This window comes from Macaca fascicularis, chromosome X (assembly GCF_037993035.2).
Source record: "Macaca fascicularis isolate 582-1 chromosome X, T2T-MFA8v1.1".
NCBI lineage: Eukaryota > Metazoa > Chordata > Mammalia > Primates > Cercopithecidae > Macaca > Macaca fascicularis.
Genome location: NC_088395.1, coordinates 76,983,177 through 77,011,171, shown reverse-complemented (window position 1 = coordinate 77,011,171; position 27,995 = coordinate 76,983,177). Strand labels below are relative to the sequence as shown.

The following is a 27,995-nucleotide window of genomic DNA, read 5'->3' as shown; positions in this document are numbered from 1 at the left end:
TGGAGGCAACTTCCATATCACAGATGCCAAGGATGTGCCATATGCAGCACCCACACCAACTTCCTGGTTCTCCCTCAAAGACAGCATAGTCTTGCTTACCGAGGCACTGCAATAGGGTGTGATCCCAGGGAGCCTGCATGCCAGGGTCCCCGCATATAGCTGGGGGCCTGACACTGTTGAACTAGTGCGCAGCATGAATTAAAGTCCTGTGATGGGGTGGGGACCTTAGCTGATAACAGCCTTTAGGACAGGAATGGGACTGGACCTTCTTTATGATGTTTGCTCAGAACATGTATATGACAGCTCTCCTGTACTTAACGAAAGGACAAGTGGATGGCTCAGACTGAGGGGGTGGAGCTCTCATGTCTATGGCTGTAAGTTCCGGCATTGAGGAGTAGAGCAGATTTGTGCAGAGGATGGTGGTGACAGGAATTGACGCCCAGAACTAGCGTTTCACTGATCTCTCCCCTTTCTCTAGCTCCTGCCCCAAATAAATGATAAATCTGCCACCAGCTCTTTCAGATCAGGCTTCAGGACTTTGAGGCCAGGGTGGAGCACTAGGACTGGGAAGGTTCCTTTTAAAGTTTCCCACCCATTCATTGCTTCTCTCTTCCAGTGCCATCTTAGCACTTACAGGCTTATAGGATCAAGTTGCGGAGGGGAGCGGGGTGCATTGGAAATTGAGAAGCTAACCCCTAAGCCTTGGGAAGTAAGAATTTCTGGGTAGGCATTCTTGAGAAGGGTGGGCTCACACTTACAGGCCTTCTCCCTTTGAAATCACCTTCCAGCCTGTTGGTCTCCTGAGTCAGACCCCAGCCTTGCCTTTCGTTTTTTCCCACCCTTGCTGACCTGTCTCTGATCTCTTACTTATCTAATGATACCAACTTCTTATTGGCTTCTAAGGGGTCTCTCTCCGTAGAGTAGGGCTGGGGCTGGACTGCAGAAAAAAAATGACGTCAGTTTTCCTAAATTGCCCTTTTTGTTTTTTGAAAGGCTCCCACTTTCTCCCTAGATATCCAGGACCTTCTTGCTACGCAGGACTCCTGCCATTAGGAGTAAATGAACCGACTTTTTTCTCCTCTTCTTACTGGTTCTCTCAGTCTCACAGCCACTGTTACATACACTGTTCCTCATCTGCACTCTCTTCCTTTTATTCCTATGACCATGGCCTCTTTGCCCATCACCTCCCCTAACCTGCTGTCCCCACCCAGTAAAGCTGCTTTTTCCATCCCAACTGACTCAGGCCAATTTTCTCATCTGTTACTTTAGGGCTGTCTTCCCTTGCACTTTAGCTTTAAACACCTTGACTTTCACCTTGGGCCAATCTCCTTTCTTCTAGGACTGGAGGAAATTGCAGATGAAACCAGAGGACAAGGCTGGCTTGACTCACTAAAACTTCACATCCTGGAGCTACGTCTAAGCTCTCATTCCTCTTAGCCTGGTGTGTTCCTAGAGAACATTCCACAGCAGCTGTTTCCTGTCTTTTCCACCTCCACAAAGCCCCAAATTCATCTCCTTCTTGTGATCTCTTAAGAGAGTTACCTTGCCTCCTGCAAAACTGAGAAGCTCTAACGCTTCAACTTCCAGTTATCATTCATGATAACTACTCTATATTTGCCCTGTCTTTCTGCCTTTCTTCCCTGAAGTTCCCAGAATAAGAGGTGGTCCCCTTTCTTATTCCTTTGTTTACCTCTCTTCATTATTTCAAGTCTCTTCCATCACCCATTTTATCCCACCTTAAAAACAAACAAACAAACAAAAAAACAAAGCATTACCACTGACACCTTAACCCTGCTGTCGTTTGTCTTTTCTTTTCTTTCCTTTTTTTTTGAGACGGAGTCTTGCTCTGTCGCCCAGGCTGGAGTGCAGTGGCACAATTCTCGGCTCACTGCAACCTTCACTTCCCGGGTTCAAGTGATTCTCCTGCCTCAGCCTCCCGAGTAGCTGGGATTACAGGCATGCACCACCACGCCCGGCTACTTTTTGTATGTTTAGTAGAGACGGGGTTGCACCATGTTGGCCAGGCTGGTCTCGAACTACCTACCGACCTCAAGTGATCTGCCCTCCTCAGCCTCCCAAAGTGCTGGGATTACAGGCGTGATTACACGCCTGGCCTAGAAACCTTTTATTGTAAATATTCTCCCTGGTTGCTATAGTCTTTCATGTCTATTATTTCAATTGCCTCATAAAATTATACCTGTCAGTAGATTACATTTTATTTGACTATTCCCCTATTATTGAATATTTAGATATATTTCAATTTTTCTGTGCTTTGAACATCTTAATGTGTATAGATTTTTTCTCCTTTGTAATTCTGTCTCTAGGATAAGTTCCCAGAAGCGGGATTACCAGACCAAAGAGCATGAACGTTTTTATGGATCATGATTGCCAAAAGGACTGCAAAAATTTTCCACACCACAATGACATATGAGTTGTTCCAGTTCCCTTGCAGTGCTAGCATTGGACTTTAGAAGAAATCTCTTTAGATGGTTAAATATTATTTTCATATTTTTTCATTTCTTTGATTACTCATGGGATTGAACTCTTTCCCATATGTTTACTCTTTGCATCTTTCTTCAGTTGGCACCCTAGTGGTATTCTTATATATCTAAATGTATTATTATTTTTTTTTTTGGTTTTGAGATGGAGTCTCGCTCTGTTGCCTGGGCTGGAGTGCAGTGGCCGGATCTCAGCTCACTGCAAGCTCTGCCTCCTGGGTTTACGCCATTCTCCTGCCTCAGCCTCCCGAGTAGCTGGGACTACAGGCGCCCGCCACCTTGCCCGGCTAGTGTTTTTTTTTTTTTTTAGTAGAGACGGGGTTTCACCGTGTTAGCCAGGATGGTCTCAATCTCCTGACCTCGTGATCCGCCCGTCTTGGCCTCCCAAAGTGCTGGGATTACAAGCTTGAGCCACCACGCCCGGCCCATGTATTCTTTACTTAATATACATGCTATCCCTTTGTCATTATTTGATGTAAATATTTATCTTATTTATTGTGATACTTTTAATTTTAGTTCCTTATTTTATCCTCTCGCTTTAGAATTTCTCTCCTCATGCTTTTATCTCTCTGATTGCTTTCTATCTCCTTTGCTGACTTCTCTTTTGCTCCTTAAGTAAATAGCATTCCTGAGATCGGTCACAGAGTCATAGCATTTGGGGATTATTTAATGCCCTTTGTTCATTGGACTGTTGATTTTGCCTCGGAGAGACCATACATGCAGGTGACTCATAGTCCTTGAGAGTACCTCAGAGATCATATAGGGTCTGCGCACCCCCTCACTTTACATTGAAGGAAATAGGCCCAGAGAGGTGGCTTGCCCATGACTCAGTAAGTTAGTGGCAGAGAAGAGGCAAAGTCCCAGGTCTCCTGACTCCCAGGGCTCCTTATATACCATTACTTCAAGCCAACTCAATTCTAGGCCTTCCCTTCTCCCAACCTCCACCTCTACATCTTCAATTGCCTACTAGACAGTTTCACTTGGACCTTCCATTGTTAATTCCACCCCAAGATGTCAAAAGCAAAACTCCCTGAACCAGTTTGTCTACCTGTCTTGCTAATTTCTGTTCATGGCCTCTTCTTTCAAGTCAGCTAGGCTTGAAAACTCTCAGGCAAGTTCAACTCTTGTCTCTCCCTATTTCACAGGTTCTGACATTTCTTTCTTCATCTTGCCAATTACAATTGGCCTTCCTTTTAGTCTCAGCACTACCATTCTAATACTGGCTTTTGTCACCTTATCCCTGACTGTCATAGGCTCCTAACTAGTCTTCCTTATCTCCAATCTCTTCCCATCGAAAGGCATCCTCTAAAATGCATATTGCCAGATTAGTCTACCCACACACTGCTTTCAGAGTTTCACTGTCTTACTCAAAATTCTTTCATAGTTCACTATTGTCCACAAGACAAGTCAAAATCCTTTTGTCAGAAATTCAAGAGGGTCTTTTGAATCTTATTTTCCATTATCCCCCAGTAAAAGTCTCTCTTCTAGATCTAGCTAAATTTGTCTTTTCGTTCTCTCTCCAAACAAGACTTGGGTTTTCTCACCTCTGTCTTTATTTTTCCTGTCCCCCACACTGGAATGCCCTCCCTTTCTTCTTGGGCTGCCCTTTTTCTATTCAGTTTCCAAGGCCAGGCTTTAGTCCTGCTTCCTGTTCGAGGCCTTCTCTGTTGACTCTTACCCACAGTGACCTTACAGGTCACTCCTAGAGCAATTATTGTCTCTGTCAGTCATTGGACACTTTTATTGTCTTCTAACATTACTTCTACTGTTATCTTGAATTGTTATTTAACTATTCATGTACTTTTGTCTTGAGTTCCCACCTATAAACCCCTTGAGTTACTGTGATAGAAAGGAAAGAGCATAGAACAGAAAATCAGAAGACCCAAGTCTGAGCTCTGGTTCAGAAAATGGGGATCAGGTGTGTCATCTTGAATGAGTCACTCAGACACTCTGAGCCACAGTTTCATCATCCGTAAAAAGAAGATAATAATCTCAGCTTTAAGTACCTCTTCAGATTCTGGTGAAGCTCTAAGTACCTCTTCAGATTCTGGTGCTTAATAAATATTTTCTGAATGATTATATGTTAGTAATTCAGTTTATTGTTTCTTCTTCCAGGTATATTTCCACTTTGAGAGGCCACAGGAACCCCAAGGAATTAAAGCCTAGGGGACTTTAGGAACAAGGGGGGTAGGAGGGCATTGGAAAGATGTTTTGAGGGGAAGTAGACATAACCAGCATCTTTCACATTCCACTCTGTGGGCTAATCACTACTTGGCCTGTCTGTAAGGCTAACCTGGATGTAGGGAGGAGGGGAAGGTGACGCATCCTGAGCTTTCACTTTGCTTATGTTTTCTATTCCTTCATCCAACAATCCCCAGCTGATTAAGTTAAATGCTTCACTCAGGACTCTGCTCTCCTTCATTGATGTGATGAAAGCCAGCATTTTGGTAAAGGAAGCGATAAGGTGTGGTAGAGAGAAGGAACAATTTTCATGAGATAACTGGATTTGGCTTTGAATCATTGATCTGATACTTGCTAGCTGCATGATCTCAGACACGTTACTTGATCTCACTGAACTTCAGTTTCCTCATTGATAAATTGGGATAAGAACACCCATTTCAGAAGACTGTTGCAAAGAGTCAATGGAGTAACGGATGACGAAACATCACTTACAATTCCTGTGGGTGGGAACTTCCTTTCAATGGTTTTCAACTTTAGCATAGCTGGACATGGAACAAGAACTCCCATTCAAGTACTAATCAGGCCCAACCCTGCTTAGCTTCCTAGATCATGAGATCGGGCACGTTCATGGTGGTATGGCCATAGATCATGGAACTAGAACTCTATATTTGAATCTGCTGCTTAGATGTGATAGTTAAGATCATGACAAAGAAAGAACCTTCGAGTGTGAGAAGCAGAGGGCTAAGAACTGATCACCAAGGGATGGCCATAGCGATGGATTGGGAGGAAACAGTTTGGGACTCTGGCATTGCATGAGGGAGAAGAGAGTTTCAAAAACAGGGATTTAGGATAGTTATTTAAAAAACAAAAACAAAAACTTTGAATAAAAAAAGAGAAAGATTAAGAAAGCAATCAACAGTGCCAAGTGCCTAAGAGAATTCAAGGAGGATGTGATGGTCAGAAACACTCAAAAAAAATACTTGATTCTCTGCAAAACTGGGTTTATGCATACAATAGATAATAGCCGATGGCATTGACTAAGAGGACAATTTTAAATAACTTTTGTAATCAAGAACTTTTTACATGCATTTCTTGGTGACCACACCTCTTTCCAAAGTTTCTTGATGACCACACCTCTTTCCAAAGTTTTCAGAATAACCCAGTTAATGGGTTACTTGCCATAACCTACAGAGCTGCTATTTCCCATATGAGATGAGATGTGGCTTGTCATCAAAACGAAGAGCAGAAATACCTGAGTGGAACCAAAGAGTGAGTCTGTCTATGAGGGTACCTTGGTATAGGTTTGATTACCAGAGCTTAATGTATTTGGGTCACAAGATGGGAAGAAAAATTATCCCTTCTTCAGTCAAAGGATACATTATTAAAATGTAAGAACTCTCCCAGAGAGAAAGGAAGATGAAATCTTTCTTGAAGCGGGCTGGTTATTATTGTCTATTTTGTACCACAGTTTGGGGTTCTAGTCCTGTTTTTGGATCTACTGATGGAAAGAAGGAAATAAATGTACTGGGGCCAGGTGCGATGGCTCGCGCCTGTAATCCCAGCACTTTGGGAGGCTGAGGCAGGTGGATCACCTGAGGTCGAGAGTTCAAGACCAGCCCAGCCAACATGGTGAAACCTTGTCTCTAGTAAAAATACAAAAATTAGCCAGGCATGGTGGTGCACGCCTGTAATCCCAGCTACTCGGGAGGCTGAGGCGGGAGAATCGCTTGAACCTGGGAGGCGGAGATTGCGGTGAGCACTCCATCCTGGGTGACAGAGCGAGACTCCAACTCAAAAAAATCAAAGAAAACAAATGTACTGGGAAAACTCAAGAGAAGAATCAACTGATATCCTCTCAGGAATCACCACGCTGATGGCACCTGCCCAATTTGTGTTACCTCTCACTGATGTTTAACTTACTGCTCTTTGTACATCTCATTCCCTTCACTAAATCAATAGCCCTCTATCTGCAATGTGAATAAAACATTGTTTTTTTTTACCCACTCTAAATATTGCTAGATCCCTTTCCAGAGGGTAGCTGCTGTTCTGGTTCTTTGAGGATTTAAGCTGGTTTGATTTTTTTTTTTTTTTTTTAACATTTTTGTCTTTATTTCTCTAATGAAATTTTCTCAAGTACATTTTCCAGGTGCTACTAAGTTTTGAAGGGGCTGGCTTTAATATTGTTAAGCAGGTTTCTTTACTACAGGATTTATCTGGAGCCCTTAACATCATAATATCCACTGTGAATTTCTAAGAGGAGGGGGTTCTTTTTTTTTTTTTTTTTTTTTGAGACGGAGTCTCGCTCTGTCGCCGGGCTGGAGTGCAGTGGCCGGACCTCAGCTCACTGCAAGCTCCGCCTCCCGGGTTCCCGCCATTCTCCTGCCTCAGCCTCCCGAGTAGCTGGGACCACAGGCGCCCGCCACCTCGCCCGGCTAGTTTTTTGTATTTTTAGTAGAGACGGGGTTTCACCGTATTAGCCAGGATGGTCTCGATCTCCTGACCTCGTGATCCACCCGTCTCGGCCTCCCAAAGTGCTGGGATTACAGGCTTGAGCCACCGCGCCCGGCCCAGGAGGGGGTTCTATATATAGTACTTAGCAGACTTATGGACCAGGGAACCATTTTTTCCTGCAAGGCACATCTCAAGGACCTCCTATGCCAAGACACATTTTAGGAAGCACTGTTCTAGTAAGAGAAACCTACTATCTGGAAACCACCTAGTCAGAGGGCAGGAGTTAGCTTATGTCTCCTGCACTCCTAGATTTCTTCTCTTCTTCTCTCCACCATGGGCAGATACAGACCAAGAAAAGTTCTTTTCTTTTTTCGTATGTAGAAATGTAAAAAATACTTTTCTACATTTTCCAGGAAATCACATGGCTTTTCAGATTCAATGGAAAAGTTTTTCACCTCTCCAAATAATAAGTAAAATACTTTTCCTGGAAACCTTTCCCTTTTGAGGTAGTCCATCAATTAGGAATGCATTTGACTGTATGTAACAGGAACCCATGGAGAGGGCTCAACAAGTTATGTGTTTCTTGTGTGTGTTTGTTTTAACAAAAATCCCCAGGTCAGCAGTACAGGGTAGGTGCAGATGTTCAAGAGAATGCTTACAGCTTCCTGCTTTACCATCTCTTTAATGTATGTTTTTCATCTTTGTGGTTATAAAATGGCTGCTCAACTTCCAAGCACCTTGTCTGTGTTATACATGGGAGGAAAGGAGTAAAGGCATATAGCAAGGGGCTAAACAATCCGGTCAACTAAGCCTTTTTTTTTTTTTTTTTTTTTTTTTTGAGACGGAGTCTCGCTCAGTCGCCCAGGCTGGAGTGCAGTGGTGCGATCTCAGCTCACTGCAAGCTCCACCTCCCGGATTCATGCCATTCTCCTGCCTCAGCCTCCGGAGTAGCTGGGACCACAGGCGCCCACCACCACGCCCAGCTAATTTTTTGTATTTTTACTAGAGACGGGGCTAATTTTTTGTATTTTTAGTAGAGACGGGGTTTCACCATGTTAGCCAGGATGGTTTCGATCTCCTGATCTTGTGATCTGCCTGCCTCGGCCTCCCGAAGTGCTGGGATTACAGGTGTGAGCCACCGCGCCCGGCAGCCCTTTTTCTTTTTCAGGAAAACAATAGCCTTTCCGGAAACACCACCCAGTAGTCTTCTGCTTACACTTCACTGGTTAGAGCTAGGCAATGTACTCAGCTTCCCATACACATAACTGTACATTGCTGCCCCAAACAGGGTGTTCTCTGAGTAAAGAAGACAGGGATAATAGGTATTGGGTAGGATACTAGCAGGGTCTGTTACATACTGCTTGTTTTTTTTCTTCTGACTTAAAAACTGATTTTCCCATGATAACGTTCTGTTATCAAATACAACCAAACTCCTTTCTGAGAAAGTTCTGTAACAAAAGCAAGATTAACAGTATGCAATCTTCTATCACATCTGTTACAAACTTCTCGGAAAACCAAGAATCTAATAAATCTTGAATTCAATAATTGAAATTCTTCCAAATTGTCTTGTACTCATTGTGTACATACTATTGTAGTCTGATATTGTCACTTCCATTTCACATGCAAAGTTTTATACAGTCTGCATGTGAGAATGCTTAATGTGTAGTAAATCAGCATTAATAACCGTCAACCGAATTTGAGCAGTCATCCAATAGATCGAGTTCTTAAGGACGTAGTTGTCTGACTTACTTCTCTGTCTTCCCCAGTGCCTAGAACATAATAGGTGGTCAATAAATATTGCTGAATGAAGTGAGTGAATGAATGAATATCTGAAGTGTCCAGGAAGACCTGTCAGGGCCCTGTGTTATCAAGGAAGATCTAGCTCTAAGTAGGAAAGGACCAGCCTGCCAGGTGAGAAGATAGCAGAAAAACCGAACTGTCAACAGTTGATTCAAAAGCAATTCTTTATATATTGGTTAATTTTGGTGCACCAGAGATGGTTTTGGAAAACTTTTATGCATTTTTAAATATCTTTGGTTTTCAAAATTTCAGTTTTTATTTTTAATTTATTAAGGCATTGCCAAAATAAGTTTATTTTTAATTTATTAAGCAGGGCTGGCATAACTGTCTAAAAATGAATTAGGAATAAAATTCCAAAAATGTAGGAGCAATAATCCCACATCTGAAAAGTTATGGAGTTTTATTAAATTTTTGAAACTTGGCCGGGTGCGGTGGCTCACGCCTGTAATCCCAGCACTTTGGGAGACCGAGGCAGGCAGAGGTCAAGAGATCGAGACCATCCTGGCCAACATGGTGAAACCCCGTCTCTACTAAGAATACAAAAATTAGCTGGGCATGGTGGCATCCGCCTGTAGTCCCTTGGGAGCCTGAGGGAGGAGAATCCCTTGAACCCAGGAGGCGGAGGTTGCAGTGAGCCGAGATTGCGCCACTGCACTCCAGCCTGGTGATGAAGTGAGACTCTGTCTCAAAAAAAAAAAAAAAAAAAAAAAATTTAAACTTAAACTTGCCTTACATTATTACAAACGCAATGCATTATCACTACACAAGGATCATAAAATACAGACAAGCAAGAACTCTGTGGGGCAGGCAATGATTTATTAGAACCCAGAAAACAATAAACATATGAAATAATTTGATAAATTAGACTTTATCAAAAACTTGTAAAAATTGCTAGAAACAAATCCGCAATGCAGATTTTTTTTTTTTTTTTTGAGATGGAGTCTTGCTCTGTCACCCAGGCTGGAGTGCAATGGTGCAACGTCAGCTCGCGACAGCCTCCGCCTCCTGGGTTCAACCGATTCTCCTGCCTCAGCCTCCTGAGTAACTGGGATTACACACACCCGCCACCACACCCGGCTAATTTTCGTATTTTTAGTAGACACGGGGTTTCACCATGGTGGCCAGGCTGATCTCAAACTCCTGAAATCACGTGATCTGCCCAGTTTGGCCTCCCAAAGGCTGGGATTACAGGTTTGAGCCACCGCACTGACCAGAAAAATTTCAAATAATTCGTACAGCTGCTTCATCCTCAAGGATAGACAGCATAATTCCCCACTCCTTAAAGGTGAACTATTGAGAATTCTTTCCAAAGGGCACAGAGTGGAAAAGGGGAAAAAGAGTAACTTTACAGTGGGGAAACTTGACAAACACTACCTCAGCCAGGTGATCAAGGTCAACAACAACTCTGATAAGTCTTGTTGATACTATGTGTCTTAGTTATAAGGTGATGACAAATGGCACTTTACTTCTGTGGTCTTCTTCCCTAAAACCCATAACCTCAGTCTCATCATGATAAAAAATGTCAGACAAATTTCAATAGCAGGACATCATACAATGTACTTGACCAGCATGCCTCAAAAGAGTCAAGGTCATTAAAAACAAGGAAAATCTGAAAAACCATCAAAGCCAAGGGGAGCCAAACATATAATACCTTAATGTAATAGGATATCCTGTATGGGATCCTGGAACAGTAAAAGGACATTAGGTAAAAATTAAGAAAATCTCTGAATAAAGTGTAGTTAATAATAATGTATCAATGTTAATTGTAAAAACTATACCATACTAGTGTGAGATGTTAACAATAGGGAAACTGTACTATCTCAATTTTCAGTAAATCTAACACTATTCCAAACAATAAAGTCTATGAAAGCACAAACAAAACTTTGCTCATCAAAAGAGACCATTACTGGCTGGGCACAGTGGCTCATGCCCGTAATCCCAGCACTTTGGGAGGCCGAGGCAGGTGGATCACCTGATGTCAGGAGTTCGAGACCAGCCTGGCCAACATGGCAAAACCCCATCTCTACTAAAAATACAAAACTTAGCTGGGTGTGGTGGTGGGATCCTGTAGTCCCAGCTACTTGGGAGGCTGAGGCAGGATTGCTTGAACCCAGCGGGTGGAGGTTGCAGTGAGCCAAGATATTGCCACTGCACTTCCAGCCTGGGCAACAGAGCAAGGCTCCATCTCCAAAGAAAAAAAAAAGAGAGAGAGAGAGAGAGACCATTACCACATGAATAGACAAACCAGTGACTGGGAGAAAATATTTGCAAAACATCTGTCTGACAAAGTACTGGTATCTAAGATGTATAAAGAATTCCTGCTAACACTCAAGAATGAGAACACAAACAGCCCCACAAAATAGGCAAAAGATATAAACAGGTACTTCAAAAAAGAAGATATATTTATTAGTGGCCAAGCATGGTGAAAAATATGATCAACATTATTAGTCATCAAAGAACTGAAAATTAAAACCACCAGGGGATACTATTACAGGCTCTTCAGAACAGCTAAAACTAAAAGAACTGATCATGCCAAATGTTGGTGAGAGTGTGAAACATCCAGAAATTTCCTACATTGTTGATGGGAGTGTAAAATGGTACAAACACTTTTGGAAAGAGTCTGTTAGTTTCTTATATAAGTAAACATACACCTATCTTATGACCCAGGAATTATATTTCTAGGTATTTACCCAAGACAAATATATGGCCATATAAAGATGTTTATAGTTGCTTCACTTATTTTTATTTTTATTTTTTTGAGACAGTGTCTCACTCTGTCACCCAGGCTGGAGCACAGTGGCATGATCATGGCATACTGCAGCCTCAACCTCCTGGGGTCAATTGATCCTCCCACCTCAGCCTCTCGAGTGGCTGGGACTACTGGAGCTTGCCACCACACCTTGCTAATTTTTCTTCTGTAGAGATAAGGTCTCATTTTGTCAGCCAGGCTAATCTTGAACTTTTGGACTCAAGCAGCCCTCCCACCTTGCCTTTTGAAAGTGCTGGGATTACAGGCATGAGACACTGCGACCGATGGCTTAAATAAAGTCCACCATAAAGAAGATTAGAGAGTCACTATTCATACCTTGATGTATATCCTTCCAGATCCTTTCTTATGCACAGATACAAGAGGCATTGTAAACTTACTTTGACCAAATGCTGAATGGCCAAGTTTTTTCCTTCCAATTTTTATTTTAGGTTAGGGGGTACACGTGCAGGTTTGTTATATGGGTAAATTATGTGTCACTGCGGTTTGATGTACAGATTATTTCATCACCCAGGTAGTGAGCATAGTACCTAATAGATAGTTTTTTGATCCTCACCCTCCTCCCCTCTACTCTCAAGTAGGCCCTGGTGTCCGTTGTTCCCTTCTTTGTGTCCATGTGTATTTAATGTTTAGCTCCCACTTATAAGTAAGAACACGCAGTAGTTGGTTTTCTGTTCCTGTGTTAATTCGCTTAGGATAATGGCTTCCAGCTCCATGCATGTTGCTGCGAAGGATATGATTTTATTCTTTTTAATGGCTGCATTATACTCAATGGTGTATACATACCACATTTTCTTTATCCAATCCACCATTGAAGGGCATCTAGGTCAATTCCATGTCTTTCCTATTATGAGTAGTGCTGTGATGAATATACACGTGCATGCATCTTTTTGGTAGAATAATTTTTATTCCTGTGAGTATATACCCATTAGTGGGATTGCTGGGTAAAATGGTAGTCCTATTTTAAGGCCTTTGAGAAATCTCCAAACTGTTTTCCACAGTGGCTGAATGAATTTCCATTCCCACAGTGTGTAAGTGTTCCCTTTTATCTGCAACCTCGCCAGCATCTGTTATTTTTTGACTTTTTGATAGTAGCCTGAATGGCCAAGTTTTAAAGTCAATATTCAACTGAAGTTCAGGATGAAGTTGAATATCAATATCTATTTTAGCATGAATCCCTGGTATATAAGAATAAATCTGAAACTTTATTAAAAATAAATATTATTACAACTTAAAATTTTTGGTAGCAGTTTTTAAGAAATTTGACCTTACAGCGAAGGAACTATAATGTGTCAGCATTGTGAGCAGCATGAGTGTTCTTGCGCTCACTGTTTTGTACATTTTCCATGTTAAATAAATGTTTACTTTCAGATGAAGTCAATGGAAGAGCACAATTAGTGGCCTAAATGGGATTAGTTAATTAAAAATTAAATATAGTTCTTAGAAGTTATTTCTAGTGTTGTTAAGACTAGTACATGAAACAATTCTGTTAAGATTAGAATTGAGATATAATTTAATTTTTTTTTTTGAAGCAAGGTCTCACTCTATCTCTCAGGCTGGAGTGCTGAGGCATGATCACAGCTCACTGCAGCCTCAAACTCAAGCCATCCTCCCACCTCAGCCTCCCAAGTAGCTGGGACCACAGGCGTGCACCACTATGTCGGGCTAATTTTTGTAGAGATAAGGTCTCATTATGTTGCCCTGGCTGGTCTCAAACTTCTGGGCTCAAGCAATCCTCCCATCTCAGCCTCTCAGAGTGTTGGGATTACAGGTGTGAGCCATTGCACCTGGCTGGAATATTACCTATGATATGAAAGTGATCTTCTTATGTCCCCTTTATACAGCATGGAATATCTTATGTACTGACTATTTGTGTTCTCCACCCTATGATTCTTATGTTAATATCCTAACCCCCAAGTGTGGCAGTATTTGGAGATGGGACCTTTAAGGAAGTAACTGAGGTTAAATTAGATCATAAGGATGGGGCTCTTATCTGATAGGATTAGTGTCCTTACAGAAAGAGACACCAGAGAGCTCCCTCTCACTTTCTCACCAAGTGCATTCACCGAGGAAAGACCATATGAAGTCCTAAAAGCAAGAAGGGTGGCCATCTATGAGCCAGGAAAAGTGCCCTTACCAGGAACCAAACTTGCTGGCACCTTAATCTTGGACTTCCCAGCCTCCAGAACTGTGGGAAAATAAATTTTAGTTGTGTAAGCCATCCAGTCTGTGGTATTTTATCATAGCAGCCCAAGCCAAGTTGTACAGAGTACATTGGCCAAATTCAGTGACTCTGCCTAGGATTTATTACATCTACACACACACCCACACACACCCCTGGGTTTTATCGTGTATATGTTCTAATTAATTGGTTAACTCTCCTGTAACTTTTAAAGCTTTTCATGTAGGAATATAATTAATTTATTTTCTTATTAGTAAAAACATTTAAAAGTGATTAGTTTTTCTTTCAGTACCAATCTGTCAGAAACCCACACATTTTTAAAATAAATTATTTATTTTGGATTAATTTTACATTTACAGAAAAACTGCAAAGGTGATGCACAGAGTCCCCAAATACCTCTCGTTCAATTTCCCCTAATGTTAACATCTTACCGTGGCACATTTTTCATAACTGAGACATTGACATTAGTACATTACTATTAATTAAACTCCAGACTTTATTCAAATTTCACCAGTTTTTCCACTAATACTGCTTTTTTCTGTTTCAGGATGCAATTCAGGATAGCACGTTGCATTTAATCATCATGGCTCCTTAGTCTCCTTTGGTCTGTTAACAATACGTCTTTCCTTGTTTTCATGACTTAAATGATTTTGAAGTCCTAGTCAGGTATTTAGTGAAATATTCCTCAATTTGGGCTTCTTTGGTATTTTCGTCATAATTAGACTAAGTTCTTGGGACTGGAGAATAGCACAGAAGTGAAATACCCTTCTCATCACAAGATACCAACATGATTTATCACTTGTGACGTTGTAACCGCCCAAGGGGCTCACCTTGCCTGCTGCCTAGACAGAGCCAGTTCATCAAGAGAGGGGAACTGCAATAGAGAAAGAGTAATTCACACAGAGCCAGCTGTACGGGAGGTCAGAGTTTTATTATTACTCAAATCAGTCTCCCTGAGCATTCAGGGAGCAGAGTTTTTTTTGTTTTGTTTTCGTTTTTGTTTTGAGATGGAGTCTCACTCTGTCACCCAGGCTGGAGTGCAGTGGTGCGATCTCACCTCACTGCAACCTCTGCCCCCCAGGTTCAAGTAATTCTCCTGCCTCAGCCTCCGGAGTAGCTGGGAATACAGGCTCCTGCCACCACGCCTAGCTAATTTGTGTATTTTTAGTAGAGATGGGGTTTCACCATATTTGCTAGGCTGGTCTTGAACTCCTGACCTCGTGATCCACCCGCCTCAGCCTCCCAAAGTGCTGGAATTACAGGCATGAGCCACCACACCCGGTCAGGGAGCAGAGTTTTTAAGGATAACTTGGTGGGTGGAGGGAAGCCAATGAGCCAGGAATGCTGATTGGTCAGAGATGAAATCATAGGGAGTCGGAGCTATCTTCTTGCACTGAGTCAGTTCCTAGGTGGGGGCCGCAAGATCAGATGAGCCAGTTTATTGATCTGGGTGGTGCCAGCTGATTCATCAAGTGCAGGGTCTGCAAAATATCTCAAGCACAGATCTTAGGAGCAGTTTAGGAGGGTCAGAATCTTGTAGCCTCCAGCTGCATGACTCCTAACCTGTAATTTCAAATCTTGTGGCTAATGTTAGTCCTACAAAGGCAATCTAGTCCCCAGGCAAGAAGGAGGTCTGCCTTGGGAAAGGGCTGTTACCGTCTTCGTTTAAACTATAAACTAAGTTTTTCCCAAAGTTAGTTCAGCCTACGCCCGGGAATGAACAAGGATAGCTTGGAGGTTAGAAGCAAGATGGAGTCAGTTAAGTTAGATCTCTTTCATTGTCTCAGTCATAATTTTGCAAAGGCGGTTTCAATGTTAACCTTGATTGCTGGGTTAAGGTAGTGTTTGCCTGGTTTCTCTGCCGAAAAGTATTATTAGGTTGGGGCAAAAGTGATTGCATTTTTGCCATTAAAAGGAATGTTTTTTCACTTCCCACACTCCATTCTTTGGAATAGAATTGCTAAATCTAGCCCACACTTGGGGGTGGGGAGGAGATTAAGTTCTACCTCCTGAGGGGACGTATCTACATATATTATTTGTAATTCTTCTGTAAAGATTTGTCCCTTTCCCACTATGTATTTGTTTACTCATTCATTTATATCAATATGGAATCATGGATATATAATTTATACTTCAGATTATAATTCAACACTATGTTACTTATGTTATTTGTCTTATTGCTCAAATTGTTTCAACTTTGGCCATTGAGAGCTTTTTCAGGTTGCTCCTATGTCCCCTTGACACACCACACCTGCCTCAGGTGTTTTCTGAGCACTTCTTTGCTTTCTGATGCTTGAAGATGCTCCAGGATGATCTGGTATTTGCATACATTTTTATGTGCGATATTTACATTTCATTTATTCCTTCCAACATATTCTATTAATGTCTCTAAATTTATTTTCTGAGCCAGTTGTCAGGAGAATATTTTTTATTCCAATTCAGCTGTGGACTCTAATTCTACCTTAATTATTTATTTCTAAGTTTGCTGTATTGTATCCTGTGATTATACTAGGTAGAATTTCTGCCTTTTACATCCTAGTTAAAAGTATTTTTATTTTCAAATACATAAATAATGGCTGTGAATGATTCATGTACACTTTAAAGACAATGTAATTCCCTGTCCTGCTCACTAAGTCCTTATCATTTGAAAGCCTAGTCTACATTATTTATTGTATTATTCAGCTCTGTACTTTCCAGCCTTATCGCAAATCAATCCCTACCAACAAGGCTATAGAAGAATGAAGGAAGGAGTAACTCATTTGGTCTGGTGAAGGCTTCACTGGGAAGGTGAGATTTGATGTAGTCTTAAGAGATGAGCGCGATCGTGGCTCACTGCAACCTCTGCCTCCCAGGTTCAAGTGATTCTCCTGCCCCAGCCTACCGAGTAGCTGGGACTACAGGCATGCACCACCACACCCGGATAATTTTTGTAATTTTGATGGAGATGGGGTTTCACCATTTTGGCCAGGCTGGTCTCGAACTCCTGACCTCAGGTGATCCACTCGCCTCGGCCTCCCAGAATGCTGGGATTATGGGCATGAGCCACCGCGCCCCCACGGAATTATTTTTTTCTGTGCAATAGTCATTAACATCTAAGGAACATTATTGGTACCCAGAGTAAAATTTAGGATTTTTTGGTGGAGGTATTATAGGAACAGTAAAGGATTTAAGCAGGGAAATGACAAGTCAGATATAAGTTTTAGCAAGATTGCCCTGGAAATAGTATGATGGATGGGTTGATTAAAGAGGGCTTTTCTAGAGGGAGTGGAAATAGTATTGGAATGTTGAGGGCTTTGACTAGATTATGACTGTAGAAGGGGAGAAGGAGACAGGTTGGATTAATATGAAGGTGGTAAAATTGATACAATTTGGTGATAAGTTATGAAGTTGGGAGAAGGATGATGACTCAACTGGTATTGGGTATGTTGAGAGGTTGAGGTGCTTGTTGGAGATTGGTAAATTGGATATATCGCGCTCTTTGCTTATGAGGAACATCTGGGTTAGAAATAGATGTCTCAGACCTGAAACAGTAGAATGTGAGAGAAGAGGATGGGACTCTACCAAGACCCAATATTTAAAGGTTAAGCAAAGGGAAAGAAAAGCTAGTAGTCTAAATGGTCTTTTAACTTTTGGTCATTTGCTGTGTTTTTAAGTGTCTCTTGTTGGCTGCCTCGTGAAGGAAGAGACATTTGTGTTTTTATTTACTCTTTTAAGATTCTCAGAATACAACTTTAAAAAAAACTTTTATTTATTTATTTGTTATTTATTTATTTATTTATTTATTTATTTATTTATTTATTTTGAGATAGAGTCTCACTCTGTCTCCCAGGCTGGAGTGTAGTGGTACCATCTCGGCTCACTGCAACCTCCGCCTCTTGGGTTTAAGCAATTCTCCTGCCTCAGCCTCCCGAGTAGCTGGGACTACAGGCGTGCGCCACCACGCCTGGCTAATTTTTGTCTTTTTAGTAGAGATGGGTCAGGCTTGTCTTTAACTCGTGACTTCAAGCAATCCACCTGCCTTGGCCTCCCAAAGTGCTGGGATTACAGGCATGAGCCACCGCGCCCGGCAAGAAAACTTTTAAACAGAATTTAGTAAGGCTTTAAAACATAGATATCAAGTGTATTCCCCACAGTAGGCTATGAGGATGGTTGCAAGTGCCCTGGGACTATGAAGTCAGAGGATCATTATGACAAGGTGACTTATGGGAAATGCCCGTGCCAACTAAAAAATGATCCTGAGTACCTTTTATCTATCCTAAAGGCATGCTTGTCAGTGGTGTGGGCATAAGATAAGCCTTTATGTCTGGGGATGGCAGATGACCACACAAAAACTTGTACATACATGAGTATTTAAAGCAGTACTATTCATAACAGCTAAAAAGTGGAAATGACCCAAGTGTCCATCCGGTGGTGAATGGATAAACAAATGTAGTATACCTATACACACTGGAGTGTTGTCCAGCCATAAGAAGGAATGAAACACTAATACGTGCTACAGCATGGATAAACCTTGGAAACGTTATGCTAAGAAGCCAACCACAAAAGACCACATATTGTATTATTCCATTTATATAAAATGTTCAGAATTGGCAAATCCACAGAGACAGAAAGTAGATAGTTGCCCAGGGGCTGGGGGAATACGCAGTGACTGCTAATGTGTCCCAGGGGACTCAAATGATGACCAGGCATCAGGCCCCAGCATGAGGGGCAGTAGGATGCCTTCCTTTGAGGCATGACTGTGTGCAGCTCTTCAGAAAGAACTCCTATAAGGGCCCTGTGGCAAGAAGGCAAAGAAGGAATTCCTCATGTCCTCCCCTACCGCATATAACCTCCCTCATCTCCTGCCTCTCTTTGGTTAGTGGCAGGCGAGTCACTTCTTCAAGGCAAGCACTTCTGTGCTCCTGGGCATGCAGTACCTTCATTCACAGGAAAAACAGCTTTTGGGTCTCTGAGCAGCCATAGTGGGTCTTATGCTGGTCAAACAGTTTGTGCAGAGCATCCATATAAAGTGCGTGGTATTTGTCCACCATCTCCTGGCTTGGGTTTTCAATTTGGGGCAGTGGCAGAGGCTCCCCAACTGCCAAGAGAGATGGGAAAAGAGAAAAGGAAAGTGTTAGAACCTCCTCTTCCTTTAACCTCCCTCTCCTACCTTTGGCCTGACTCTCGCATCCCAGATCAGCTCCCACCTTCCCCTCTGCTGCCGTCTTCTTTGGTGGGGCCAGGCTGAGGTTGAGGTTGAGAAACCTGAGGTGGCATTGGGGCTGAGAGTGGCACTCACCCACAGTGACAATAGGCCTGGCGTATGGCAGGAGCCCAGTGGAGCCTTGACAGAAGCTTTGTCCATAGAAGACACAAAAGTAAAAACCAAAGATACGGCGGAAGCAGCTCTGGAACTTGTACATCCTGCTGTCCTTATGGAACAGCACCTGATCATACACCTCAGTTTCCCCAAAAGTGAAGGTGGGGACCAGATGAGCCCTGTAGGAAAACTCCAATTTATTTTCTAAACACAGTCTAGGATGAGACCCATCCTGGAAGAACATTTGTTTGCTTGCCAGGCCCTCATCTATTTTGGTGAAATCCCGGTGACACAAAGCATTTTTTCTTGCACTAAACAGGGTTTCCCTATTTAATGTCTCTTGTCATGAAATTTTCAAGGCCAGTGAGAGTGCTGTCTCTGGGCCAGGATTACAAGGGCAAGATATAGCGGGGTGGGGGGTGGGGGCGGTGGTCAGGGAAGCAAGAGAAGTTGAGCAGAGATCCCCGGAAAGACCCATATCATGAAAAGTTTCCAGAAGGTGTCAAGGAGGGGAATATCCAACTCTGTTTGTATGAGTAGAAAGCACAGAGAAGATGACAGTAATTTTGCACAGATGCCCATACTTTATGTGATATGCCCTTCACCCAAGGGGGCAATGCATAAAGTGTTCTGTCCTTGGGTTATAGGATTAGAGCAGAGAAAAGTTGTTTCCCTTCCACAGACCATGAGAATCCACCCTGAACAGTGCCCTGGGTAGTCAGGCTCAAATTCCGTGAGGGAGAGAAGAGTAAATCTCTCTTACACAAATCTTGGTGACTTGCTAATAACAATCTCTCAGCACTTTGACATATGTTACATTACTGGTTCCTCACGGCAAAGGCTGTGGAGGGCACAGTGGAGGATGCAGAAGTACAGGTTCAGAAAGGGATGGTCACTCAGGCAGTCAGTGAGTGGCAGAACCTGGACTAGAACCCAGGACTCCCAACTCAGAGCGCTCTTCCCCTACATGATACTTCCAACTGGTGAACAGGCCCCTCAGGCAAGGTCCTTGGAAGAAATACTCCCCTCTTCTCTAAGTCTGCAATAGGACAATTGTCCCTGCGTCCAGAGAGCTGGCCTGCTGACCCAATGGGGCACTCTACAGCTCCAGCCCTGGGCCCCTAAGTCACAGTGACTAACATTTATTGATCTCTTATAGTGTGCCAGGGACGTGGTAAGTGTTTTGTGGGGTACATTCATTTAAAGCCCACAATTACCCTATGGAGTAGGTACAGTTCTTAGCCACATCATTAAGATGAAAAACACCAAGGCTCAGAATGGTTAAGGAACCTGTCCCAGAGTGCACAGTCATGGAACCAGGATTTTAAATCAGGCTCCTGACTCCCAATCCTGCACACACACTCATTACACTGTACTGCCCCGTGCACTTACCGTTAGCAGACTGGTGTAGATATCAGTATTGATAGAGATAATGTGGGCGTCATCTATATGCCAGCGCAGCTTTGGCCCAAGCCCCTTGATATTGAACCTGGGTTTATGGTTTGACCTCTCAGAAACTAGTCGAGCTAGCTCAGAAGGACTGGATGACCCATCTTTCTTACTTGGTAGTATGTTCCTTGAGGGCAAAATTCACATCTGATTCATCCTGGCCTCACCTACAAGGTCATGCTGCTCAGGGAACACCATGCACTGCCCCTCTGGGGGGAGCACCTACCCATGCTGGAGGGCTGTGCGCACGAACCCCTTGCGCTTCTGGAGAATGAGGGTGGTGGTGTTGGGCACACTTTGCAGGGCCTCACCCACACCTCCCACTACAATGCCCACGAGGTTGCCAGTGCTGTGGCTCAGCAGATAGTCGATGGCTGGCTGGCTCACGGAGCACACACCTAAAGAGAATCAAGGAGCAAAATGATCAGGAGAGGAGAAAATTGCTAAGAGAGAACACTCTATTCTCTGCTCTTCACTGGCTTGTTCCCATAGTTCCTAGGAGGAGAGGAGCAATGAGATGGTACTAAAGAGTGTGAAGAAGAAAGGTTGTTGACAAACAGAATAGCTCATGTTGAGGCAAGATCTTCATTTTGCAGGAGGCACTGAATCAAAACTGGTAGGAAGGTTTTCAGTGGGATAACCAGAAGGACTTTCTGAATCCCATGTATAATGGTACCCTTTTTTTTTTTTCCATTAAGAGAAACAGCTATTATTTATTGAGCATATACTCTGTGGCAGGCATTGTGTCAAGTTCTTTTTTTTTTTTTTTTTTTTAAGACAGAGTTTCGCTCTGTCACCCAGGCTGGAGTGCAGTGGTGTGATCTCGGCTCACTGCAACCTCTGCCTCCTAGGTTCAAACGATTCTCCTGCCTCAGCCTCCTGAGTAGGTGGGATTACAGGCGCCCACCACCATGCCTGGCTGATTTTTGTATTTTTAGTAGAGATGGGGTTTCCCCATGTTGGCTAGGCTGGTCTCGAACTCCTGACCTCAGGTGATCCACCCACCTCAGCCTCCCAAAGTGCTGGGATTACAGGCTTGAGTCACTGCGCCTGGCCAGTGTTGAATTCTTTACTTGCATCATCTCCCTTAGTCATCATCCCACAACTGAGGTCAGACTGTTTTCATCTGCACCACTTTATGGATGAGGAAACTGAGGATAGTTTGCTCAAGACCACGTAAGTGGCAGAGCTAGGTTCAATCCCAGGCAGCTTAGCTCTAGAACATGTGCTTTTGACTAGTATGCTACAATGACATGGGGGCGGGGGGTGGGGAGGAGGGGATGGGATTTAAAAGGGTGCATTTCCAAGCAGAAACATGGACCAGAAGCTCCAGTAAGTATGGTCAGAAGCACCTTTGGCCATGAGGTACTCCCTAACAAAGGGGATCTTGAAGAACCAGGACAGCGTGGCCAAGTGAGGAGTGATGCCTGGGAAAGTCTTCGAGAAGCCTGTGGCCTCAGTGCAGAAGTTGCAGAAGGCACCAAAGGTCAGGAGGCCGTGGGGGTGAACCCCCATGAGGTAGTTGTGCTCAGGTGACAGGTCCTTTGTCTTCAGGATCTGCAGCCGTGGAGAGAAATGCCAGAGGTGGTGGAATGAGATTACATGGCAGAAACAAGGGTGGTGACACTTCAGGGATCAGGGCGCTCTCTAAAGCAGAGCTTTCCGACAGATTTTCTGAATGGGTTTCAGGAGGGCTGAGATATTGGTCTCTGAGGCCATTGGACAACAATCTGGGACAGCTAGAACTGCCAGATCTCCTGCCTGCGGCCAGAAGTAGCCTCAGCCATCTATGTCAGTGTGCTTTGTGCAAGTTATCATTGTCTATGAACACTTTTGTGAAGAAGATCAGGAAGCTTGGCTCTAAAAGTCAGGGCAGTGTTTGTTGTATACTCCAAAGAGTGCCCTGAGGATCAGCATAGCAGTACATTTCTGGAACCTCTTCCTGGCATTGTTTCCCGCCAATCCCCTTCCAGTGCCTGTCTAAGTAACTTGTATTGAACTTGGAAAATCCTGCTTAGATATCACCATGTCTGTGAAGCCTTTCCTTATCCCCCATCTGAACTACTTCTGCACCTTGTGCCAAACAAATAATATACTTTATACTAATGTCCTCCCCATTAGATGTGAGCTCCTTGATGGCAGAGAATTGCATCCTACTCATTTCCCTGTGCTCCTAACATGTGGTTCAGAGTAGATTTTCAATCCATGCTTATTAAACTGATCTGAACGGTGCTTGCCTTCCGTCTGTCAGCTGGCAGGTGATGCCAAGGGTGTACAAAGTTTCCTAGCAGAGTATGGAGTGCTCAGTAGAAATGTTGAATCTTGAAGTATATTTAGCATAGACTGAGACTTCCCTGGGATACTTATCTTCCTTATGGACAACTCTAGTCATGTGGCATAAATGACTTTTGCCTCAGAGTTTTGGGAACTCTGAGGACACTGGGGAAGAGATACTTACCGTAATGGGGAAATAGTCCCTGATGTGGGTCCAGACACACCAGTTCCTTACCCAGGCCGAACGCCTGCCACCTGAGACAAAAGCAGTAGGGGATGATGTCAGTGTATGCCACCCCATACATTCCACGGGCTCAGGGATTCCCTGGCATGGCTCTGCTAGAGAGGTGGGAAAGGAGGAGACCCTAGGATGGTCCTGTTTGGCCCAGCTCCTGTGGCTCTGAGAACTTGGATGAGGAGCCTGTGGTATGGCAAGTGGGACTCCCTGGCTGCAGGTTCTCATGGAACATTCTTCTTTCTAGGTCTGTGAGTCTTACCTCGCTCTGGGGTCTTCCAGTCCAGGAACAACCAGGCAAGGTAAAGCGCTGGTAGCGGCCACAAGGATGTAAACAGCAAGTAGATGAACAGTGGCTGCAAGATCCAAACTGATGAGGGACCAGGTTAGACCAAATTTGTGCTGCCAGCAGAACTTGACTATGTCCAGTCCTATCACCAGCCCTCCACATTACCTAAGCCTCTGGTCCTGGCCCTCAACACAGTCCAGGTCCTGTTCCTCATCGTCCATGTCTACTTCTACTTGTCCTTCAAACATTTCCTCTATCATCTACCATACACAAGCCTTATTTCTCTGCCTACCTGTCATCCCTGTCCACCTGCTTCCCTGTACAGCCACTATCTCTGTACTCCTGCTCTCTACTTCCTACCAGATTTTTTCCCCTCCTACCCCCATTTGGTAACCATCATTTTCCTCTTGTCTCCTGTCTCCCTCTCTATCCATCATCCCTCATTAAGCCACTAGCCCACTCTCCCTCACCCCTATGCTATCCATATCTTCCTACACACTGCCCACTCAGCATCTGCATCCTTCTACTATTTCCTATCCACGATGCTTGTCCTTTTGCTCATTCACCATTCTTTCCATGGACACTGTCTTCCCCCATGCTACCACCACCCCACTCCCAGAATAGACAACTCTATGGTTCAAACCCAGGCTATACTTCTTTAAGTCTGGGATGCTAATGTTTCCTCTGTCCTATTCCCCATGATCATAAGGGAGCATTCCCTGGGCCTCGCTTTTCCTCTCTAGATAGTAAGGATTAGGAAGTGGCTGAAATTAACTAGATCTACTCATATCCATCATGACCCTGTTCCATCCCCCGCCCCTCCCCCTACATATTCTCACTGTCTCCTGGGGCTCTATCTCATTCTTCTCCAGGGCACTCATGGAACCCGAGACTCCTTGGTTTTACCCTCTAGTACAATCTTAGATGGTGGAAAGGCTCGAGATGAGACTTCACATGGCCCTGAAAGTCACCCTAGATCTGGCCCTGGCTTCTGACTCTGGCTTCTTGCTATGCACTCTTGGGTCAATACTCACAGATGGCAAGGTAGCTCAAAGGCCACTGCAGAAGCATCAGACTCTGGAAGTGACTAGGCTGCTTGGAATGAGGCATGATTCTTGGGAGCCTGAGGGAGGCAGAGATCTCAGAACAGTGTTCCAACCAAAGGTGCTACCAGCCTCTGGAAGTTCACTTAATCGTGAATGCATATGACTATGAGGAGTTTGTACCTGCCCTCTTCCCTCTTGTCCTTCCCTGCCCCCCACCCACTGCAGGGGCAGGTTCTGAAGTACAAGGACTGCCCCGTCAGGTCTGGTCCAGCCCATTTGCCCTTTGACTGTCTTTCCTAGGATTATTAGCACATCAAGATGGAGAAAGGTGAGAATGACTGCCATGTAGTCGGAGTGACACAGGGACCTAGAGAAGGTGAAACCCCCTCACAGGCTACTCAGAAACTGTAAGGATTGTGACCTTAGGGAGATGACTGCTGAGAAGGGAGTTCTGGGGATTTGTGGTGTGGGGAGCACCTGGGATTTGGCCTTTGTTGCCCTGAAGCAGGCTGCTTTGGGGCTGCTCCACTTTTAACTTTTATTATAAAAATTTCCAAACACACAAAAAGCGAGAAGATGCAACAAATTTTTATCTTCATGTTCACCTTCAACAACTATTAATATTTTTCCATACTTGTTTCATTTATCTCCCCACCTTTTTTTTCCTTGGAGTATTTTAAAGCAATTCTAAGATAGCATGTCATTTCACCCCTAAATGCATCACTGTGCATCTACAAAAAAATACAGATGTTTTCTTTCATATCACCCTTAACAAATTTAATAATTCCTTAATAATATCTAATATCCAGTCCATATTCAAATATCTTTCTATATAGTTGGCCAATTTGAATCACATCCAAACAAGGTCCACTGGTTATATTTGGATGTTACGTGCCTTATGTCTCAGTCTCTTGCTCTTTGTTTGTCATGATAAAATAGAACCCAGATACAGAAAGCCACTTAAAACAAATGTATTGGTTAATAAATTATTGTAAGACAAACACCTTGTAACCACCACTTGGTGAAGAAGATGAACTTTTCTATCCACCCCAGGATGCTCTCCATGTGCCCCATTCCAGCCACAACCCACTTCCTCCTCCCAAAGTAACCATCATCTTGACATTCAGAGTCATCTTTTCCTTGCATTTCTATGGTTTTCTTACCTAATTGTACTTCCCTAATGACTATGGTTTAGTCTTCCCCATTTTAAATATTGATTTGTCCTTGAAGTTTTCTCTCTCTTTTTTATTTTATTTTATTTTGTTTTATTTTTTTGAGGCAGGATCTCACTCTGTCACCCAGGCTGGAGTTTAGTGGTGCAAACACAGCTCACTGCAGCCTCAATCTCTGAGGCTTAAGTGATCCTTCAGCCTCAGCCTCCTGAGTAGTTGGGACTACAGGTATGCACTATCATGCCTGGCTAATTTTTTATTTTTTGTAGAGATGGGGTGTCACCATGCTGCCCAGGCTGGTCTTGAACTCCTGAGCTCAAGAAATCCTACCACCTCAGCCTCCCAAAGTGCTGGGATTACCAGCATGAGCCACCATACCTGGCCATTTTTACTTTTTATTTTGGAATAGTTTTAGATTTATGAGAGAGTTGCAAAGATAGTATAGAGAGTTCTCTACACCCTTCATGTAGCTTCCCCTTTATGTTAACATCTTATTAACAATGGCATATTTATCACAACTAAGAAACCAATATTGGTGCATTTATATTTACTAAACACCAAGTTTTATTTGTACTGTATCAGTTTTTTCCACAAATGTCCATTTTCTGTCCCAGGATCCCATTGGAATCTCACATTGCATTTAATCATCATCTCTCCTTTGTCTCCTCCAATCTGTGACAGTGTCTCTGTTTTTATTTTATTTTATTTTATTTTTTAACCACATACTCAGATTGGGTTAGTTTCTCGGTCTTTCCTCGACTTCCATGACTTTGGTGCTTTTGAAGAGTTTAAGTCGGTTCCCCCTCCATCCCTTTCCTTTCCTTATGCTTTAGCTGTTGAAGAGCTCACAGGATTTGACCTGTAGAATTTCCCACAGTTTGGATTTTGCTTATCTCATACTTACGGTGCTTCAGCATGTTCCTCTGTATTTCTTGCAGATTGATAGCTGGATTCAAAGACTATAGTGATTCAGATTTGATCCCTTTGTCAAGATCTTATTTTTCTTTTAATATAGAACAATCTCCCTTCCTCCCCTCCTTTTTTTCCATTGCCACTGACTTAGTGAAGACTGTTTTTCTCTGGAGTAAGCCAGTCTTCCAAGCTTCCATGAGCAGGGGTGGGGTGTGGAGCGTGATTCCTAGGTGAGTCTCAAATACAGGCCAAAGTGGGAGGGGGGAAGCAAAGCCCTCACTTCTCTCTTTGACTCTTGTAACTTTATGCCCATTAAAGCAAATGTGGTTGTGTGTGTATGTGGTTTTTGGTTTTGTTTTTTGCTTTTTCCACCTGAAGATTGCATGCCTCTAAAGAGATTGGGACCATATCTTATTTGTCAGTTTATCTGCTCTTAATGCCTGAAAGCCCTAGGGCCTTGGTGTTAAGAGAAGGATCAGTAAGTGAGGATCTTAGTTTGGGGTCTATGGTTGAATGATTTCTCACATGTAATGAGATCACTAGAGTCCTATGGGGGCATATGTCCTGGGGACTTGAGTGGGGGATGAGAGGCCATACAGAAACAGAAGACAAGGAACACATTACAAAAGGGGAGAAGAAAGAATGAGAGAAAGGAAGGAAGGCAGGTGCTCACCTTTGATGCACTTTGGCAAAAGAAAAAGTTCTGCCTACTTTGCCCTCCCACTCCAGGTCTTCCTGTTTACTGGAAACCAGCCTGGCCCTAGAGCAAATGTTAGCACTCAGGTCTCACGGCACCACTGCCCTACTGATGTGTTGACATCCCGTGGTTGAGGATGGAGACTCGCCCCTGACAATATGAAGGAGATTAGCACTCTGTCTTTCCGGAATAGAATATCCTGGGCCTACACCAACTCCCTCTCCATGCTCTGTCATCCTTGTAAATTGTCTTCTCCAGGAAGCAAGCCTCCTGGGTTAACTTTTAATAATGTGTGAATTCTCAGTTTTTCTCCTGTATTTCCTCCTGCCTCCCCTAGAAAAAAAAGGAAGTAAATTGTTGAGAAGACACTTGAGCTAAGAGAGTTGATCTGTATATATATTTTTCTTTTTAGCACTAGATCCCAACCATCGCCTAAGTATTTTAATGTTTACAATGCCGTGGCTCTCCACATGATAATATGTAACAAACTAAAGCCACTGTGTATATTACATAATGACAGTATTTATATGCATTTGAAAGAAAAGTGTGCTGCAAGCATATTATTTATTCATTCTAATCAAGGCTTGGGTCAGGTAGAGGTTTCTGGAATCCTTGTATAATTAAGTTACTCTTCCACTCCTCAGAGGTTTGCACCTCCAGGTTGGAAACAATGGCTTGCTTGCTTTTTTCCCAAAATGGAAATTTATTTCCTTTTATTTCTGATTATGAAAATAATCCATGTA

At 43.2% G+C, this 27,995-nt stretch overlaps 1 protein-coding gene across 1 annotated transcript; it reads right to left on the bottom strand.

The window, feature by feature from the left end:
* Nucleotides 1-18,211: 18,211 nt before the first annotated feature.
* On the bottom strand, nucleotides 18,212-24,620 carry AWAT1 (acyl-CoA wax alcohol acyltransferase 1). Its single transcript, XM_005593848.4, has 7 exons — nucleotides 24,460-24,620; nucleotides 23,399-23,506; nucleotides 23,086-23,156; nucleotides 21,980-22,184; nucleotides 20,854-21,025; nucleotides 19,158-19,357; nucleotides 18,212-18,956 (listed from the first exon to the last, which is right to left on the bottom strand). Exons 1-7 carry the CDS (start codon nucleotides 24,533-24,535, stop codon nucleotides 18,802-18,804), a joined length of 987 nt encoding a protein of 328 aa, XP_005593905.1. The 5' UTR covers nucleotides 24,536-24,620; the 3' UTR covers nucleotides 18,212-18,801.
* Between the last annotated feature and the right edge of the window lie 3,375 nt (nucleotides 24,621-27,995).